This window comes from Haliaeetus albicilla, chromosome 1 (assembly GCF_947461875.1).
Source record: "Haliaeetus albicilla chromosome 1, bHalAlb1.1, whole genome shotgun sequence".
NCBI lineage: Eukaryota > Metazoa > Chordata > Aves > Accipitriformes > Accipitridae > Haliaeetus > Haliaeetus albicilla.
Window position 1 is genome coordinate 6793904 of NC_091483.1, and position 18194 is coordinate 6812097.

The following is an 18194-nucleotide window of genomic DNA, read 5'->3' on the forward strand; positions in this document are numbered from 1 at the left end:
CATCAGCACGGTCACCTCTGCCTGGTCACCTCTGCCTGCTCTCATCAGCACGGTCACCTCTGCGTGGCCACCTCAGTAGGGCCACACCTGCCCGGTCACCTCTGTATGGTCACATCTGCCTGATCAACCCTTGCCTGGTCTCATCAGCGTGGCCACCTCTGCTTGGCCACCTCTGCCTGGACTCATCAAAATGGTCACCTCAGCAGGACCACCTCTGTCTGGTCACTGCTGCCTGGTCTCAACTCTCTGGCCACCTCTGCCTGGTCTCATCAGCAGGGCCACACTTGCGTGGTCACTGTGGCATGGCCAGCTCTGCCTGGCCACATCTGGGGGTGACATCTGCCCGGCCACACAGGTCCCTGGGCCTCCCTCGGGAAAGGTGTGATACTCGCGGCAACAGTGAGAGCAGAGGACGTACGGCCAGTGAGAGGTCCCTTTTTGGAGATACCTTCTGCCAGCCGTTCCCCATTCCTACTGGAGAATGGAAACCATTGCCTCTGGTGACATCTGCCCTGGGGTTCCAGCTCTTTTAAAACCTCTTTCAAATGCTTTCTCTCCTCAATTTTATCCAAATATGAAGGGTGCTGAAGGGAGACCATTTTCTTTTGCTGGGCACAAGGATTTTTGCTGCTTGCTCCCTGCCTTTGCCCGCCCCACCGGGATGAAGCTGGCTCCTCTTGCGTGGCCCCATGCCACATCCAGGTGCTAGCTGCTGGTTTCCCCGGTCTTGCCCAAGTTGCCGCCATCCCCACCGGAGCTTTGCAACGTTTCTCCAGTGGTTTAGCACATCCTGGCTGCTTTCGGGGGGTTGGGGCTGGGGCGTCCCCCCTGCCACCAGCCGGGAGCCAGGGTGGCCGCTAGCCAAGGGGCCGGCAGTACCGACGTGCCAGAGCTTGTGGCTGGGTTTTTTGGCTGGCCGAGGCCACGGGAGCTCGCTCACCCCCTGGCCGGCAGCCAAATGGCATGGCTGGGTGGCTGCCAGCGCTTGCATTAATAGCTGCCAGCTTGCGGTTTGAGGTCACCCGTTCTTTCCAGTCTTTCATTTCCCGCCCCCCCCCCCCCCTTATTTCATGCCTGTAATGACACCGAGCAGGCAGCAGCCCCTCCACCCCTCCCTGCCTGAGCTCCTTTTTGCCGGGTGAAGTTCTTTTGCTTTCCTTAGGGCCGGGACAGCATCAGCTCGTAGCACCGTGTCCCTGCTAAGCATCCCCAGATGCCAGGAGGGGATGTGCCAGCATCCTGGGGGACACCTTCACCCCAGTGGGGCTCTCCTCCTCCTCCTCCTTGGGACATTGCTTGGGGCAGGGGGGGACCAGCAGCATCCTCCCAGCCACCCCAAGGCAAAAAAAAAACCAACAAAAAACCAACCCTGAGGCCGGCATGCAGAAGGCTCATGCCAAGGCACAGCCCCTCGCAAAATAATTTGTAGCTGCCGTCATTCCCTGCCAAGGGCTTTGGGAGGGTGTTTTATTAGCAGCTCACTAGGAATAAATCTCCCTTTTTGTAACACTCCGGCCAGGGATAAACAGCTTTGGGGAGGTGAGGCTGGGCTCCGGCCCTTTGGGGAGGGGAACGCCCGGAGGGAGCCCCACTCGGAAACCGGGATGGTGGGGGGTGGTCTCCCACTTGCTCCCCGAATCCCCAGGGATGCTGGGGCGAGGCATCTGCTCGACGCCTCCTGTGCTCTGCCAGGCCGGGCAGGCGGGGAGGCCAGGAGTGGCTAATGCAGGGGTGGGACACGCGTGGGGGGGGGGGCGGGACGGGACGGGACACGCGTGGGGGGGGACACACGGGCCACGACACGCGTGGCGGGGAGGGAGCGGGCCACCCCCGGTCCGCCAAGGGATGCCTCCGGCTGGGTAGGAGCCGGGCAGCTGGAGGAGGAGGAGGAGGAAGAGGAGGAGGAGGAGGGCGGCGGTGCTGGCAGCGGCCGCCCCCGTCCCGCCGCGGCCCGCCCCGCCGCAGCCGCCGGGCACCGGGCAGGCGGAGGCGGCGGCGGCGCGTATGGAAGCGGCGGCGGCGGCCCCGGCCCCGGGCGGAGGCCCCGGTACCCTGCTGCTCTGCCTGACCCTCGCCTCCGGTAAGTAGGGGGTACCCGAGGCGGCGGGGATGGGCACGGGGGTCTCCCTGCCAAGCTACGGGCCCGGTCCCCGGTGCCGGTCCCGGGCTGCCCCTGCCCGGCTGGCTCCCCCGCCCTGTCCCGGCCCCGTCCTTTCTCTGTCCCAGCCCGGACTGGTCCCAGTCCCACGCTGGTGATCCTCCACCCGCCTCCCGGTCCCATCCCGGTGCTGCCCCATCCCATCCTGCCGATCCCCTGTACCCCCATCCCACCCCATCCCGATGTTGCCCCTGTCTCATCCCAGTGCTCACCGTGCCCACCCTGGTGTTTCTCCAGTCTCATCCCTGTGTCCCCCGGACAATCCCATCCCAATCCTTCCCCCGTGCCCAGCCTGGTGTTTATCCAGTCCTGTCCCTGTGCTCCCCCGTGCTTCCCCGCACCCATCCCAATGCTCCCCCCACATGCCCCCATCCTGGTGCTCCCCACCATCCCATCCCAGTCCTCCCCCCTGCCCATGCCAGCTTGGCTCTGAATCCCTGAATCCCTTGGGGCCAGGGTGTCCTGGCTGAACCCTGGAGTGGGGCTGGGATGCTTTTACCACCTGTTGATGGGACACTGCTCACGGATGCCCAAATATCCATGTTTTGCCATCCTTGGCAACGCCGGGAGATGGGGGATGTGGGGAGGGAGGCAGGACCTATTCGGCAAGTGCACGCCTGTCCCCATGTTAGTTCCTAAGTGCTCGGGAAGCAGGCAAAGCTGCAGGCAGCTGCCTGCTCAGGGCTGGTGGGAGATAACCACGGGTAGGGCTGAACATCAGCCGGGCTTGGCGATGCGCCCTGGCAGAGAGTGCCAGCCCTGGGGTTTTGGGGGAGCCTTCCCCTCTGCCGGGAGCAGTTTGGGTTTGGCCCTTTGGCAGTGCTGGTGACAGTGCTCTGCCAAACCTGCCAAACCTGTGCTGGCAGGAGGAAATCGAGGGTGGCCAACCTGTTTTGGGGCTGGGGTGCCCATCAGACCAAGGCAATGCCCCGGGTGGTTGTTCTCCTGCAATTCGGGCTTTCCCAGGGAAGCGTAGGGGGTGTTAGGGCAAAATAATCCGGTATTTGGGATGCTTTCCTCGGTTATCTCTGGCTGCTCAGGAAAGGGCACAGCCTTAGATAGCGGAGCTGGGCTCTCTGTGCATCAAAGAGGTGAGGTTGTCTGCACCCGCAGCTCCTGGGTGCTGAGATTTGGGTGTCAGGGGGGACCCCCCTGCACCCCCCCCTGGAGCTGGCAGTGCCGCCGGGGCGGTCCTCGCCGAGGGGCTGCCAGCCCGGAGGATGCCAAATCTCTGCATCTGGTTGCAATAAGGGTGGGGATCTCGTCTTGGTGGGGAATCTTTCCATGCCGAGCTGCGAACTCGGTCACCGGGGGTGAAGTCAGCCTCCCGCCCTGCGCCGCTGCCTGCCCGTGCCGCCCGCAGCTGGTTCCCGGGGGGGGGGGGCAGCCGCCCCGTGGCTCATCCCCTGGCTCCCACTGCGCAGATCCCACCCCGCTGCCTGGGCCAGGTCGGGCGGTGGGCTCCATCTCCTCCCCGGCGGGCTTTTTCGGCCGGGGAGGAGATGCTCGTTAGCAGAGAAGGCCTGGCCAAGGCTCAGCCCCGGCCTCGTTGCAGCTCTGTTACCCAAAGCACGTCATTAGCGCGGCGGTGGCTATATATAGCCGGGAGGGATGCGTGTGCTGGGAACGTCCCTGCCATGGGACGGGGGGGACGAGGCTGCCCGGGTCGGCTGCCCAAACTTTCCCCTTTCCAGGAGGCCTCAACGTGGCCGAGCTGCGAAGTGTAGTCACTCGGGATGGAAACACCCCCGTGCCTCGATGTGCCACCCCCTATGGGACCCACCCAGCACCCTGCCCCATCAGGCAGGACCTGTCCCCCCCTCCCCTGGGTGCCACCACAGCAGGGTGAATCCCTGGGGAGGGCCGGGCTGGGAGCAGGGCCCTGCTGAGTCAGTGCTGGTATGCCAGTGATCCGGTTACTGCCGCCGTGACGTGCTGGGGCTGAGCCGGCCCTTGGCCTCGTCCCGTGGCCACGGCGAGCACGGTCGCCCCTTTGCCGGCTCGCTTCGTGCTGGGCATCCCATGCCCCGGTGCAGCAGTGAGCGATGTTGCAATGGAGATTTAGCACTTGCGCGCCGGGAGCAACTGGGTTTTGGTGGGTGCTGAATGGCAGCGCTGCCGTCTCCTCGCTCCCATGGCAGGCGTGTTTTTCAGCGACCCTGGCTCTTCAAAAAGGGCAGTGGAGCGAGCTGGACCTCGCTGGGGATCCCCCGCTGCATCCTCCCCGGGCAAAGGGGCCGCTGGCTGCCTGCAGGCAGGGCTGTGCCCCCCAAAACCCACCCCGCTGGCTCCCGGATCCCCCATGCTGGGGTGTTGGTGGGTGGAGGAGGCAGGCGGGGACCAGCTTTCCCTTATCCTCGCCTCTGGGGAAAAGCTGATGCTGCCAGGGAAGGGGGGCCGTGGGCGCAGCTGCAGAGTCCTTTGCCAGTCCCCTCCCTGCGGCAAGGGCCAGGAGAGCGGCTGCGGTGGGGCGGCGGCGGTGGCGGTGATGCCGGGGCTCCGGCTGGGCTCCCCCCCTCGAGCCACCTCCGCTGCTTGTTTCAGGCTTGGCGTTTTTCAGTTGCGTGGGCGCCGACGCCAACGTCACCGCTGGCCACGGCACGGAGGGGCTCACCTGCGGCACGGCCGAGAACTGCACGGGTAAGGCGGCAGCACCGGTGCCAGGGTGCTCGGGGGAGCTGGCGTCGTCAGACGGGAGGTGTGGGGGAGAGGGCCGGGATGGAGGATGGGCAGGGTGTTTTGTCTAGTGTAAGCCGTGCGGCATCCACTGAGCCGGGAAGCGGCCGGGGCCGGCACGCCACGGCCAAGGACACACATGCCGGTGGCTCTTTCCATCTCGCTGGGCTCAGACCTGCCGTGGAGATGGACCAGCTCTGGGATGCTGCCACCACCTCCGGGCAGAACCGTAACCCCTGGGGGGGGGGAATTTCTTTGTCCTTGTCACCCCCAGGGAACGTGACGCAGCTGAGGCGACAGGGTCACTTCTCCAGGTGCCCGGAGGAGTACAAGCACTACTGCGTCAAAGGGAGATGCCGCTTCCTCGTGGCCGAGAAGGCTCCGGCTTGCGTGTAAGCCACCGCCGGCGGGGATGTGGTGGGGACACCGTGCCCGTTCTCCTCCGGTGAGCGGGAGGAGGGGGGCACAGGCACCACGGCAGTTTTTCGGACCCCCCCCCTCTGCATCCCCTGTACCACGGGGCAGGTGCGAACGAGGCTACACGGGGGCTCGCTGCGAGAGGGTGGACATCTTCTACCTGCGAGGTGACCGGGGCCAGATCGTGATCATCTCCTTGATCGCCGCCATCGTCAGCCTCATCATCCTCATCATTTGCGCCTGCCTCTGCAGTCAGTAAGTGGCGTGAGGGGGACACACACGGAGCGAGGGGCAGGAAGGGAAGGGGCGGCCTTGGATTGGGAGCAAATCCTGCCCACTTCTGCTGGCTTGGGGCAGGTTGAATTTGGGATGCTCTGTTCGCTTCTGAGGGTGCTGGGAGGTGCATGGGGTGTCGCTTCAGGGCTGGAAACCATGTGCGATCCCATCCAGGGCTTCTGCAAGGTGAAAGCAGAGGGAGGAGGAACAGCATCGCCACGGTGCCTCGTTCTGCTTTTTAATTATTACACACCTCCCCCCTGCCCCCAGCCACTGTCGGAAGCAGCGTAGGAAGAGAAAGGCAGAAGAGATGGAGACATTAAACAAGAATTCGCCTTCCAAAAGCGAGGATGTGCTGGAGACGGGCATCGCGTGAAGGTGCGTGGGGACGGGGAGTGGGGGGTCGGCCGAGCCCGGGGTGGTGAAAGACCCCCCCCGTTGGGGGTGGCCGCTGAGGCTGAAGGCCTCCTGCCCTGTCTCCGCAGGAGCTCCAGGTACCTGCAGGCGGGTCCCGGACGGCGGCACCGGCTGGCTCGATGGGCGAGGGCTAAAACTTAACGACGGCTTAAATAAAGGGGTGACGGAAAGGTGTCCCCGTGTCGCCGTGGTCCTTAGGGGCCCCCTCTCGCCATCACACCCCACCGGTGGGAGGGGAAAGAGGGGGTGTCAGGCCCAGCCGTGCCGCTGTGCTCCCCAAATTCCTCCCCCCCCCTCCCCTCCCCGGCTCCCACCGGCCTCCACCTGCCGCGGCCAACGCGGCACCGAAAGGTCTCCCCCACCGGTGCCGCTTCGCGTCCGCCAGGGGGCGCCGCCGTGCGGGGCAGGTGGGCGGCAGGTCCCCGAGGCTTCAAAACCCACTCGCGGCCGCCAGGGGGCGCCGCCGTCGCGGGACCGGCGCGGCGGCGGCGGCGGCGGCAGCTGCGTCCCGGTCCCGGCTCCGGTCCCGGCTCCGGCTCCCAGGGACCCTGTCGGGCTCGGGGCCCGGCTCCGGGCGGCCGCTCTGGGGCTGATTCTCCGTCGCGGCTGCCGCCGCGTCTCCCCGCCTGGGGCCGAACGGACGCCGGCGCCTCCGGGCGTGCCCCGGGGCCGGGGCCGGGGCGAGGGTGCCGCTGTGTCGGGCACCGGCTGTAGCTGCGCCGGGGTCGGGTGTCTCGTCTTCTCCGGGGCGGCTCCGGCTGTGGTTCTCGGGAACCGGGGGTGACGCCGTCTCCCGCCTGCCCTGGGCGGCCTCGGGGAGCCGGGACGGGGCCGGGCGAGGGAAACCGGGCAAAACTGCGGGGAAACGGGTGAAAACCGGGGCCGAACGGGGCGAGCCGGGGCCGTTTCATCCCTTCTCGCCCCCCGCGGGCGGGCTCCGGTGGGGGAGCGGCGGCACCGGCCAGCGGGGGCTGCCCCGTTCCCTCCCGGGGCCGGACCCCCCGGCTCTCGGCGGGGGGGGGGCTCCTGCCGGGACCCACCCGGGCAGGGGCCGGCTGGCTGCGGGCCCCCGGCTTTCCCAACGGCAGGAGCTGCCGTCGCTGCCTGCCCTGGCAGCCGCGGGCCGGTGGTCCCTTTCCCTCTCCCCCCCCCGGTGCGGGAACCTCCGTGGGTGCCCGGTGACTTTCCCGGTGGGTTTGGGCACCGACCCTCTGGGGTCCCCTCTCCGGGGGGGGGGGGCAGCGGCTGCAGCTCGGCCTGTGGGGCTGGGGGTCCCCGGCAGCTCCCCGTTTGCACCGCTGGATCAGCCCCTGCTTGAACCGTGACCTGGTGACCGGCCGTGGGGGCTCCGCACGCCATGTCTCCCACCCAGGACCTGGGCGAGACTGGGACCCGGCGGGGCTGGGGGTCTCCCGGGGCGGCCGGTGACCCCTCCTGCGGCCGGGTCGCCTCCTCCTGGCACAGGCGCCGGCTGGTTTCTTCGCCCCAGCTCTCCTGGAGCGGCTGCCGGCAGGATGGACCCCTCCTCTGCTGGAGCCAGAGAGAGCTCAGACTGGTGAGTGTGGGACCTGCTGCTGGGGTGAACTGGTTTCCACTGGGGTTCAGCCCTTGGGGCCTGCCTGGCGTCACCCTTGGCATGGTGAGGGCCCAGGGGCGGCTCTGGGCCCTGCGTGAAGCCCTGCTTTGACTGAAAACCTTCTTTTTCAGTTCAAAAAGCATCTGCAGTGGGAGCAGAGGCCGGTCCAAGGACCCACACCAGCTCCCACAGCCCCATCTGTGAGATGGTGAAGCCGACCTGGCCGGGAATGGGGAGCGATGGCTGTCCTGCTGCTGGTGGCCCATGCGGTGCCGCGTGGCTGTGCCGACACGTGGGGAAGGCTCGTCCCGACGCCCAGGCGAGGAGCGCAGCCCCAAGGGCCGGGGGACGCCGGCGGGGAGGACATGCCTGGTGAGCTGAGTGTCCCAAGGCGGCAACCGAGCAGAGCTGTGCAGTGGGACCGGGGCGCTCGGCTCCCGGGGCCACCTGGGCCTGGGGGATCTCCAGTGCCGGGCTGGGTCCCTGGGGATGGAGGGGCAGGCGGGGGTCCTGTCCCTGGCTGTAGGGGCAGGGTTGTGGGGGCTGCTGTGCCCCAGGGGTGCCAGGGAGCTGTGCCTGGCCGGAGCTCGGGGAGTGGTTTTGTGCTTGGTGCATGTTGGCTTTGCCCCTCGTCCTGCTGGCCGAGGGATGGGGAGGGTGGGTGCCTTTGGGGGGAAGGAGGGGTCCCGGTGCACATCCCTTGGGTTGTTCAACTTCGATGGTGGTTCCCCCCGTGGCTGTTTGTGGATGCAAGGGGGCTCTGGGGGGGCCCACGGTTCCTGTTCCCGCAACCCACCCTGAGCCAGGGCCAGGCAGGTCGGTGCTGTGCATTTGGGGGGGCAGGAGCGGGTGCTGCTCGGGTCAGGCCCAGACCCCACTGGCACTGGTGTGGTGCTAGCCCCAGCCCCAGGCCTGACGGTTGTTGGTCTGTGCCGCCGCTGCTGCATGGGGTACTGGGGGTTTTCAGCCAGTTCCTGGCTCTTGCCCACTCTCCTGGGGAAAAGTTTCTGGTGTCCTGTCCCCGTCTCTCCCTCCCCTCCCATCGTGGGTGTGTAGCACCAGCGAGACACTGCCGAAAGCCCCGGCGAGGGGCCAGGCAGAGCTGCCCGTGCCCGGGAGGCAGCAGGTTTGCAGGGGCAGCAGCTCGGCGGCTCTTTGGTCTCGGCTGTGCTGCCAGGAGCTGATTGTCCCACATCTCTCCCTGCGCAGGGACGGACACAGGAGCCCCAGGAAGAAGCTGGGCTGCCTGCGCAGCTCCAGCTCAGTGGGGCTTCAGGTCAGTTGTTTGGGCCCCCATATGTTTTCCTTTCTTTATTGGTTTGGGCTCCTGTTTGTTTGCAGGTTCAGTTCCAGGATGGCTCCAGTTCGTTTCTGCTCCGGTTTCAGATCCAGCTCATTTGTGGCTCCAGCTCATTTGCAGCTCCAGGTGGGTTGTTTCTGTCCCATGTTGGCTCCCCCCTATTTTCAGCTCCAGCTCTGGCTCGTTCACACCCTCAGCTCATTTGTTTCTGCCTCCATTCATTTCAGGCCCAGCTCCCTCTTCAGGCTGGTTGTTTCTGCCCCAGCTCATGGATGGCTCTGCCTTGTGTTCCAGCTCCAGTTCATCTGCGGCTTCAGCTCATTTGTTTCTGCCCTGGCTCATGGATGGCTCCAGCTTGTTATAGACTCCAGTTGGTTTCAGCTCCAGCTCATGCTTGTTAAAACAATCTTGGCTTTTGGCAAGGTCGTAAATCAATCACTGTCATGACTTGAATATGAATATTAAATGTCATAAACTGTACAGGCAGTGACTCGTGTTTATTGTTCAATCACTGGTCCGGGGGTGGGACACCCCTTGAACAAAGAGTTGGAAACCGACAGTGAAAAGCACCTTTTCGCCCAGAGACTATCTCAGACGTTTAATTCGGCCTGGTGCATGCCAGCCTCCCAAGCTTCGGGGACCAATGTGACCGGACCCCCACCTCCGGTGGGGGTCCACGCACCCTGCCCACCCCCCGCCCAACACCTCCACCAGCCCCAACACCCACCCCCCACCCAAACCCTACACCTCCCACCCACCACCCCCCCAACACCCAACCCAGGCCCCACCACCCAGTGCCCCCCCAACACCCAACCCAGGCCCCACCACCCAGTGCCCCCCCAACACCCAACCCAGGCCCCCACCACCCAGTGCCCCAACACCCAACGCAGCTCCCTAACATCCCCAAAGCCCAACACAGTTCCCTGACAGCTCCCAACTCCCACCAACGCCCCCCGGGCTCTGTCCCCGGCAGCAGCCCCCCCGGGGCTCCGTTTCTGATCCCAAACCAGCGGGACTCGGGCTCTGCTCCAGCCCCGGCGCGGCCCCACAACCGCAGCCCCGGGGCTCCCTTCTCCGCCCGGGGAAACGCCCGGCTCGGGCCGGGACCCCGCGGCTCCCCACTCCCCAGAGCGGCCGGCGGAGCCCCAAGCGCCGCCGCTGCCGGGACGGGGCCGGGGGGACCGGGCGCTGCTGGAGAGCGAACGGGCCGGGGGGACCGGCGGGGCGGGCCCGGCCGCGGGCGAGAACGAGGACGGGGCGGGGGGCGCCGGGCTCCGGCCCTGCGGGCTTCATTCCCCGCGCCCCGCCGCTCCTCCGCCGGCAGCACCCCGCGGCCCCTTCCCGGCTCCGCGGCCCCGGACCCGCCGGGGGAGCCCGGCCCGGCCCGGCCGCCGCCGCCGCCGCCGCGGGGGAACGAGAGGAAGGGGCCGACGGCGGCCGACGGGGCTCAAATCTGCTCGGCCCCGCCCCGCGCAGGCGCCCCCAGGCCCCGCCCCGCGGCCCCGCCCGGTCGCACCTGTGCCCGCCCCGCCCCGCGCAGGCGCCCTGCGGCCCCGCCCCGCCGCACCTGTGCCGGCCCCGCCCCGCGCAGGCGCGCCGAGGCCCCGCCCCTCCGCACCTCCTCTTCCGCCGCCAGACCGGCGCCGGCAGCGACCGCGGCGGACGCTGGTACCGGGTCGGGGGCGCCGGGCGGGACCCGTCGCTCGGGACGCGGGGACGGAGCCGCGGCCGGGCCCGGCGGCTTCTCCGGGGGCGGTGAGGCCGGGGCCGGGCCTGGGCCTCGCGGGCGCGCGGTGCCGGCGGGGGAGTCCCGACCGGGCGGGGTGCGGGGCCCGGGGCTCTCTCCCGCCCCAAGCAGCCGGGGGACCGGCCGCTCCGGAGCCCCGCCTGGCCCTCCCCGTCCCGGCGCCGCGGGCAGGAGGAGCCGCGCTCCGGGGCCGAGCCGGGAGCGGCAACCGGCGGCCCAAGTGCCGCCTCTCCCGCTCCCGCCGGGGCTCTGCCGGGGCCAGCGTCCCGGAACAGGCACCGGCGGCTCCGCGCAGACGCCGGACGAGGGCTGGGGCTGCCCCGGCACCGTCTGCCCGGGTCCCGCCGCACTCTCCGACCCCCGGGGAAGGGGCCTCCTGGCTCCTCCCGCAGCGCCGTCTGACCCCGGGCCCTCCACGGGAACCCGCGGGGCTGGGGCTCCGCTGCCCGGCCCCACAGCAGCGGCGGGGGCGGGGTCTGTCTCCCGATGCCCAGCACCGGGCAAGTGAGCCGAGCCCGGCCGCAAGCCCCCAGAGCCCAGACTCGGTCGCTGCCTTCCAACCCTCCGGCTGCCCCCGTGAGCCCAGTCCCGGTCCCAGCAAGGCAGGGCTCGGGCTCTGGTTTTCAAGCACCGACACGGGGGATGTGGCCTGAGCCCCAGCACAGAGGACTTGGGCTCCAGTTCCCAAACCCAAAACTGGCCCAATAGGCCTGGTCTGAAGCCCTGAAATGGGCCAGGTGAGCCTGGTTTTGAGCCCCAGAATGCAGGACTTAGTCTCCAGTTCCCAAACCCAAAATTGGCCCAATGAGCCTGGACTGAAGCCCCAAAATGCAGGACTTGGTCTCTCGTCAAGCCCTTAAACTGCGCCTATGAGCCTGGTTTCACACTCCCAAAACACAGGACTTAGTCTCTCTTTTCAGAAACCTAAAATTGGCCAAATGAGCCTGGTCTGAAGTCCCAAAATGCAGGACTTGGCCTCTCTTGTCAAGACCTTAAACTGCCCAGGTGGGCCTGGTTTGACACTCCCAAAACGCAGGACTTAGTCTCTCTTTTCAGAAACCTGAAATTGGCCAAATGAGCCTGGTTTTGAGCCCTGAAACACAGGACTTGGTCTCCAGTTCCCAAAATTGCCTGAATGATCCTGCTTTTCAGCCCAAACATGCAGGACTTAGTCTCTTGTTCAGGAACCCAAAACTGGCCAAATGAGCCTGGACTGAAGCCCTAAAATGCCAGACTTGGGCTCTGCTTCTGAGCCCCAAAACGCAGGACTTGGTCTCTCTTTTCAGAAACCTGAAATTGGCCAAATGAACCTGGCTTTGAATCCCAGAACACAGGACTTAAGTCTCCAGAAACCCAAAATTGGCCAATGAGCCTGGATTGAAGCCCCAAAACGTTGGACTTGGTCTCTCTTTTCAGAAACCCCAACTTGCCCAAATGATCTTGAAGCCCCAAAATTGGCTGAATGAGCCTGGTTTGAAGCCCCAAAATTCTGAACTTGGTCTCTGCTTCTGAGCCCCAAAACGCAGGACTTAAACCTCCCATTCCCAAAATTGCCTGAATGATCCTGCTCTGAAGCCCCAAAATGCAAGACTTGGTGTCTTTTCAGAAACCCAAAATTGGCCAAATGAGCCCGGTTTGAAGCCCCAAAGTGGTGGACTTGAGCTCTGCTTCTGAGCTCCAAAACAAGGACTTGGTCTCTCTTTTCAGAAACCCCAAATTGGCCAAATGAGCCCAGTTTGGAGCCCCAAAACACAGGACTTGGTCTCCAGTTCAGAAACCCCAACTTGCCCGAAGGATCCTGGTTTGAAGTCCCCAAAATTGGCCGAACGAGCCCAGCTTCACACTCCCCAAACGCAGGACTCGGTCTCTGCTTGAAGCCTCATGTCCTGCAGATGCTCGGCTTCCGACCCCCAAAACAGGGGCCTTGCCCGCGCCCCCCCCCCCCCGCCGACTTGTTTGCAAGGCCCACGCAGGCGGGACTCGGGCTCCCTCCCCCAGGCCTGACCCGACGGGGCTGTGGGGTTCCCGGGCCGGGGTCTGACCCCACGACTCGGCTTCTGGAGCCCCCCGGAGTTACTGTCCTCCCCCCCGAGCCCCTTCTCCATCTCGCCAGCCCGGCTCCCGCTGCGGGAAAACCCACGGCTGGGCCCGGTTCTCAGCCCCGCAACAGGCCCCGAGCAGGGGCTCTGCTGCTGAGCCCCACAACCCCTCCGCCCCACCCCGCCCGTGCTGTCGGAACGGGCCCAGGAGCCCCGGGGGTGTTTGGGGACTGCCCGCGGGCCAGGCCGCTCCGCAACCGGCCCGGCTTCCCTCGCCCGCCGGAACGGAGGGAACCGGCCTGACGACAAGATGGCGGCCGCCACACGGCAAAGCTCCCTCGGCCCCGCCCCGCGCAGGCGCTCTGGGCCCCCGCCCCGCCCGGGGGGAGGAGACTGAGCGGGGCGTGGTCAGCGAGAGGGGCGTGACGAGTGGGCGGGACTGCTCATCGGCCGCCGGGGTCCCAGCGCCCGCCCGCTCCCGCCGCCGGTATCACCGGGGACGCTGCGTTCAAACCGCGGCTGCCATTGAGTCGCAGGGGGTGCGTGGGAAGAGCCGCCCACGGGGGATCCCCGGTTCCACGGGAGAACGCAAGGCCGAAAGTGCACGGCCCCAAGCCCCGCGGCCCGGCGCAGGCGCACTCCGCCCGCCAGCGCTGTCATGGCGGAGAAGGTGCAGAAGAGGTGAGTCCCGGTTCCCTCCCACGCACACACCGGGACGCGGCGGGGCTGTATCCCCCTTTCCCCACACACCCTCCCCTCAGCCGTGTGTCGTCGTGTGTGTGTCCCCCTCCCCGTTCGCGCCCCCACGGTTCCCCTCACAGACACACCCCCCCCCCCCCAACCCTCCCACCCTCTTCCCGCAGCGTGAAGATCGCCCCGGGGGCCGTGGTGTGCGTGGAGAGCGAGATCCGCGGGGACGTGACCATCGGTAAGGGTCCCCCGCCACCCTACTACCACCTTCACCCCCCCACATCACCCCCCTCCGTGGGGGGGGTGTGCTGTCGGGGGGGGGGGCTGTCGTGGGGGTCGCGACCGGCCGTGGGGTGACCGTGGGTTGTTCTTCATCAGGGCCCAGGACGGTGATCCACCCCAAGGCCAGGATCATCGCCGAAGCGGGACCCATCGTCATCGGGGAAGGCAACCTGATCGAAGAACAGGCGCTCATCATAAACGGGTCAATTGGAAGCTGGATTTTTGGGGGGGTGGTCGATCTCCCAAAGTGGGGGGTCGTTCCCCAGCACAGCTTTGGGGTGAACGGTGTCCCTCAGCACCAGGCAGGACAGGGAGGGGGTTTGTTCGGGGTCCCGCGGTGATGTTCCCGCGCTGGGTTTGGCAGAGGTTTGGTGTTTTCTGAGCTATCTCAACACGGGTGCCGTGTCAGTCTTGTCAAACGTGAGCTTGTGCTTACAGCTCTCTAAGGAGCAAGGCATTAGCCAAACAACTCTAGGGAGGTAGAATTTAAAACAAATAAAAAAACCCCAACAAACTTCTGTGCTTTTGTGATGTGCGTGGCACTGTGGCTAGGGAAGAAGTCCTCCCTCTGTGAATCCTGCTCCAACTGACAGAGGAGGAGGATCCTAATCCTGAGGGTAAGAGACCCTGTGCAAGAGCAAGGGGTCTCATAAACCCTGACAGCCTGGCTGGATGGGGTGGGATATACACAACTTCAGCCTCTCGCAAAATTGAGCTGCCCACCAGGACAGCATCTTTGTGATCTCAAAACTCAAAATAAATTGTTCCTGTCTTGCAGGTATCCAGAAAATATTACACCAGAAACTGAAGAGGTGGAGCCCAAACCAATGGTCATTGGCACCAACAATGTTTTCGAAGTTGGGTGTTGTATCCTTGCTGCACAGTGAGACAGACTGTCTGACACACCACGCTTTCGGATCGGTACAAGGGGAAGCATGTGTGGGCTCTGTTGGGGTTTCAACAGCCCGGGGCTATTTAAGGTGCAGGGTGTTGCTTTGAAAATGGCGTCGGGTCTTACCTTTTGAAATAAAAGCAGAACATTTTCCAGTTTTCTTTAACACGGACCTGTAGATTCCCAAGCAATGAAGGTGGGAGATAACAATGTCATCGAATCCAAAGGCAAGTCTCAGCTTATAATCTTGGCCCTTGTGAGGTTTTGCTTTTGTCGATGCAGGGAGCAGCTGGGGATTACATGGTGTTGTCATGCTGTAGCTGAGGCCAAACTGGAGCTTGTCACAAAGCTGTGGTTTTCACCCAGAACCCACGTGTGGTACTGCCTCGGTGGGAGCTGGGCTGGGCTGGCTCTGGCTTCTGGCGCTGAGCAGCTTGTGATGTTGATGTTTGGTGGTTTAACCCCACCGTGGGCACGACTCTCAGAAGGATTCCTCTCTCCCTCCGGCAGCGTTTGTCGGCAGGAATGTGATCCTGACGAGCGGCTGCATCATCGGGGCCTGCTGTAACGTCAACACCTACGAGGTGATCCCCGAAAACACCGTCATCTACGGGGCCGACTGCCTTCGCCGCGTCCAGACCGAGCGGCCGCAGGTGGGTGCGACGCACGGGTGACACGCCGTCACCCTCCCCTCCTCTCCAGACCACCTTCGCGGTGGCAGCAGGGCCGCTGCCTGACCTCCCCTGCCTCTGTTTCCAGCCCCAGACGCTGCAGTTGGATTTCCTGATGAAGATCTTGCCAAACTACCATCACCTAAAGAAGACCATGAAGGCCACCTCCACTCCTGTCAAGAGCTGAGCTCCTGCTGCTGCCGGTGGCCGACCGGGGCTTTCATCTGGTCCTGCAAAGCACTACATGGCCCCGGGAAGCAGCCGGTCTCCTCGTCCCTCATTCCATCTTTGGAAAAAACCAAACCCGTCTTGTTTATTTGTGTCCTTTATTTATATTCCGCCGAGCATCTCGGACCAGCTTTGGATCCGTTGCCTCTCGCGCACTAACTCTATTCTACGTGCTTTGTTTGGGGAATAAAAATGTCACCTGCTTTTCTCTCAAGGGGAGGAACTGCAGTTCTTTTGGGGTCAGGTAACATGCTGGACCCTGCTCTTACAATTAATGACAAGGTCTTTCCCTTACTCCAGGGCCCGTGTCCTGCTGCCATCCCACCTCCCCGCTCCTTCCCCGGCCTGCCGGCAGAGGGAGACGGGCCCACGCCGGGGGACAGCCGGGCTCCTGGGAGAAAGGGGTGTCCTGGCCCTGTACCCCCAAATCCATGCGGATGGTGGGGTGGGAAAGGCTCCGGGGCCGGTGTCGTGCTCTCTCCCTGGCTGCCTCCTGCTCAGCTTCCCTCCCAGAGGGTCCAGAGCGGAGCCGAAGCTCCTCCGCTCGGCTTCCCTTCTTCTGGAGAGCTTCGGATGCGTCCACGCTTCCCGGCCAGCCCCCGAGATTCCCCAGGGATGTTTTTCACACCTTCCCTTTCTATCCTTGTAAAGCACAGCCTGACGTTTTGCCTCGGCGCAGAAGGAAATCGATGTTGGAGCAGAAATGCCTGTAGGAAAGAGAGGACAGAGAGAATCGGGAACCGGAACGCCAAGTACCAGCTGGGCTGCAGGACGTGGGTTTTTGGTTTGGGACCGGGGGTTTCAGGTGGGGCAGGCCAAGGCACAAAAGCGGTGGAGCGCCCACCGGAGCCGATTGGATTTTCTCCCTGAGTTCAGTTGCAGGGATACCAAAAATAAAAACCTACCATTTTTTGGCTTCGCGATTCCAACCCCAGAGTCCAGCGCTGTTGGGAAACGGCAGCTCTTCCCTAAAACCGAGTCCAAACGACGGATATTGTCCCGGCTGCCACCGCCTCTCCAGCCCACCCAAGTGGCCCCAGCCAAAGCCTTTTGTGGAGATGCCCACGGAGGGGGGGAGAAGAATGGGAGATGAAACACGTCTCTCCTCTCCAACTTCTCCCCTTGCTGAAAGATAAGGCAATCTTTTGCCGGGCATTTACCCCAAAAGCAAGAGGCTCCAGCAGATTTGGGTAACTAGATCGGTCCCTGCACTTTCGATTCCCTCTCAGGGCCACCTGCCCTTGTAGCCAGACACTTCACGCTCCCCCAAATCCACCTGGCACGGCTCATTTCTATCTCCCTCCCAGCACGAGAGGTTCTGCTCTGTAAATCACCGCTGCAGGGAGGCTGGAAACCCTCTGCTCCAAGGCAGTGGCAGGGCTGACTCCATGCCGGCAGCCGCTTGCAGCTCTGTTTCGGCCGCTGAGTTGCAGAAAGGCAAGCCGTGACCTTAAACGCCCGTTCGGTACAAGCCCTCGGCCATCGGCAGGATGTCCTCGGCGTCACCTCCGGTCCCCGCGTATTGTGTGCGGGCAGCATCTGCTCTGGACACGGCCGCTGGTCAAACTCTTTTCACCCCCAAGGTCTCCGGATCATGCTGCTCCGGAGCTGAGCCCAGCCCTGTGGGACCACAGCCCCATCTGCGGGGATGTGGCGGGGCTGGGATCAACCCAAAAACAAGATATAAAATCAAGTGAGCCAAATACAAGGTCTAGCACAGGCTCACCTAAAGCTCAGCCAAAGCAGGGTGGGAGCTTAAACATAGCGCTGGGGCCAGGTGGGGAGGGGGTGTGGGTGGCTGGGACCCCAGGTGGGGCTGGTTGGGGTGATGAGCCCACATCCCCAGCCCTGTATCTTGTGTCCTCAGCATCTGTCCTGTATCCCCAACCCTGTGTCCAGTGTCCCATGTCCGTGGGACTGTCGCCCGTGTCCCTAGCCCTGTGTCCTGCATCCTCAGCCTTCTAGCCTGTATCCCCAACCCTGTGTCCAGTGTCCCCAGCTTGTGTCCCATGTCCCCAGCCCTATGTCCTCAGCCTTGTGTCCAGTGTCCCCAGCTTGTCCCATGTCCCCAGCCCTATGTCCTCAGCCTTGTGTCCTGTATCCCCAACCCTGTGTCCCAGACTGTACCCCATGTCCCCAGCCTTCTGTCCTGCATCCCCATCCCTGTGCCCAGTGTCCCCAGCCTGTGTCCCGTGTCCCCAGCCTTGTGTGCTGTGTTCTCACCCTTGTGTCCCATGTCCCTAGGACTGTATCCCGTGTCCCTAGCCCTGTCTCCTGTGTCCCCAGCCTTCTGTCCTGTGTCACCAACCCTGTGTCCAGCGTCCCCAGCCTCTGTCCCATGTCCCTGGGGCTGTGTCCCACGTCCCTAGGACTGTGTCCCATGTCCCCAGCCTTGTGTCCTGTGTTCTCAGCCTTCTGTCCCACGTCCCTAGGACTATGTCCCATGTCCCTAGCCCTGTGTCCTGCGTCCTCAGCCTTGTGTCCTGTATCCCCAACCCTGTGTCCTGTATCCCCAACCCTGTGTCCCAGACTGTACCCCATGTCCCCAGCCTTCTGTCCCGCATCCCCACCCCTGTGCCCAGTGTCCCCAGCCTGTGTCCCATGTCCCCAGGACTGTGTCCCACGTCCCCAGCCTTGTGTGCTGTGTTCTCACCCTTGTGTCCCATGTCCCTGGGACTGTATCCCGTGCCCCCAGCCTTGTGTCCTCTGTTCTCAGCCTTGTGTCCCACGTCCCTAGCCCTGTGTCCCGCGTCCCCACCCCTGCGCCCAGTCTCCCCACCCTGTGCCCCACGTCCCCAGCCCTATATCCCCCCCCCGCGCCCCAC

General features: G+C 64.6%; 2 protein-coding genes and 3 long non-coding RNA genes across 6 annotated transcripts; 3 read left to right on the forward strand and 2 right to left on the reverse strand.

Moving 5' to 3' along the window:
- Positions 1-1895: 1895 nt before the first annotated feature.
- Positions 1896-6118, forward strand: BTC (betacellulin). Of its 2 annotated transcripts, none has more exons than XM_069770972.1 (6): positions 1896-2080; positions 4703-4798; positions 5109-5226; positions 5360-5506; positions 5798-5905; positions 6013-6118. In XM_069770972.1, exons 1-5 carry the CDS (start codon positions 2005-2007, stop codon positions 5901-5903), a joined length of 543 nt encoding a protein of 180 aa, XP_069627073.1. In that variant the 5' UTR covers positions 1896-2004; the 3' UTR covers positions 5904-5905; positions 6013-6118. The 2 variants fall into 2 exon arrangements, with proteins under 2 accessions (XP_069627073.1, XP_069626981.1); XM_069770880.1 differs by lacking the exon at positions 1896-2080 and adding an exon at positions 2744-4003.
- Positions 6119-6432: 314 nt separating this feature from the next.
- LOC138682045 (uncharacterized) lies at positions 6433-9300 on the forward strand. Its single transcript, XR_011322266.1, has 4 exons — positions 6433-7499; positions 7652-7903; positions 8868-8946; positions 9048-9300. It is a non-coding gene; the product is annotated as an uncharacterized lncRNA (long non-coding RNA).
- LOC138682058 (uncharacterized) lies at positions 8819-9504 on the reverse strand. Its single transcript, XR_011322269.1, has 2 exons — positions 9225-9504; positions 8819-9185 (listed from the first exon to the last, which is right to left on the reverse strand). It is a non-coding gene; the product is annotated as an uncharacterized lncRNA (long non-coding RNA).
- A 3515-nt stretch (positions 9505-13019) lies between these two features.
- DCTN6 (dynactin subunit 6) lies at positions 13020-15583 on the forward strand. The gene is made up of 7 exons (XM_069771651.1): positions 13020-13287; positions 13470-13534; positions 13675-13780; positions 14357-14445; positions 14650-14697; positions 14981-15123; positions 15230-15583. The coding sequence occupies exons 1-7, from the start codon at positions 13265-13267 to the stop codon at positions 15326-15328; spliced, it is 573 nt and encodes a 190-aa protein (XP_069627752.1). The 5' UTR covers positions 13020-13264; the 3' UTR covers positions 15329-15583.
- A 19-nt stretch (positions 15584-15602) lies between these two features.
- Positions 15603-18123, reverse strand: LOC138682107 (uncharacterized). The gene is made up of 3 exons (XR_011322328.1): positions 17866-18123; positions 16275-17403; positions 15603-16076 (listed from the first exon to the last, which is right to left on the reverse strand). It is a non-coding gene; the product is annotated as an uncharacterized lncRNA (long non-coding RNA).
- Between the last annotated feature and the right edge of the window lie 71 nt (positions 18124-18194).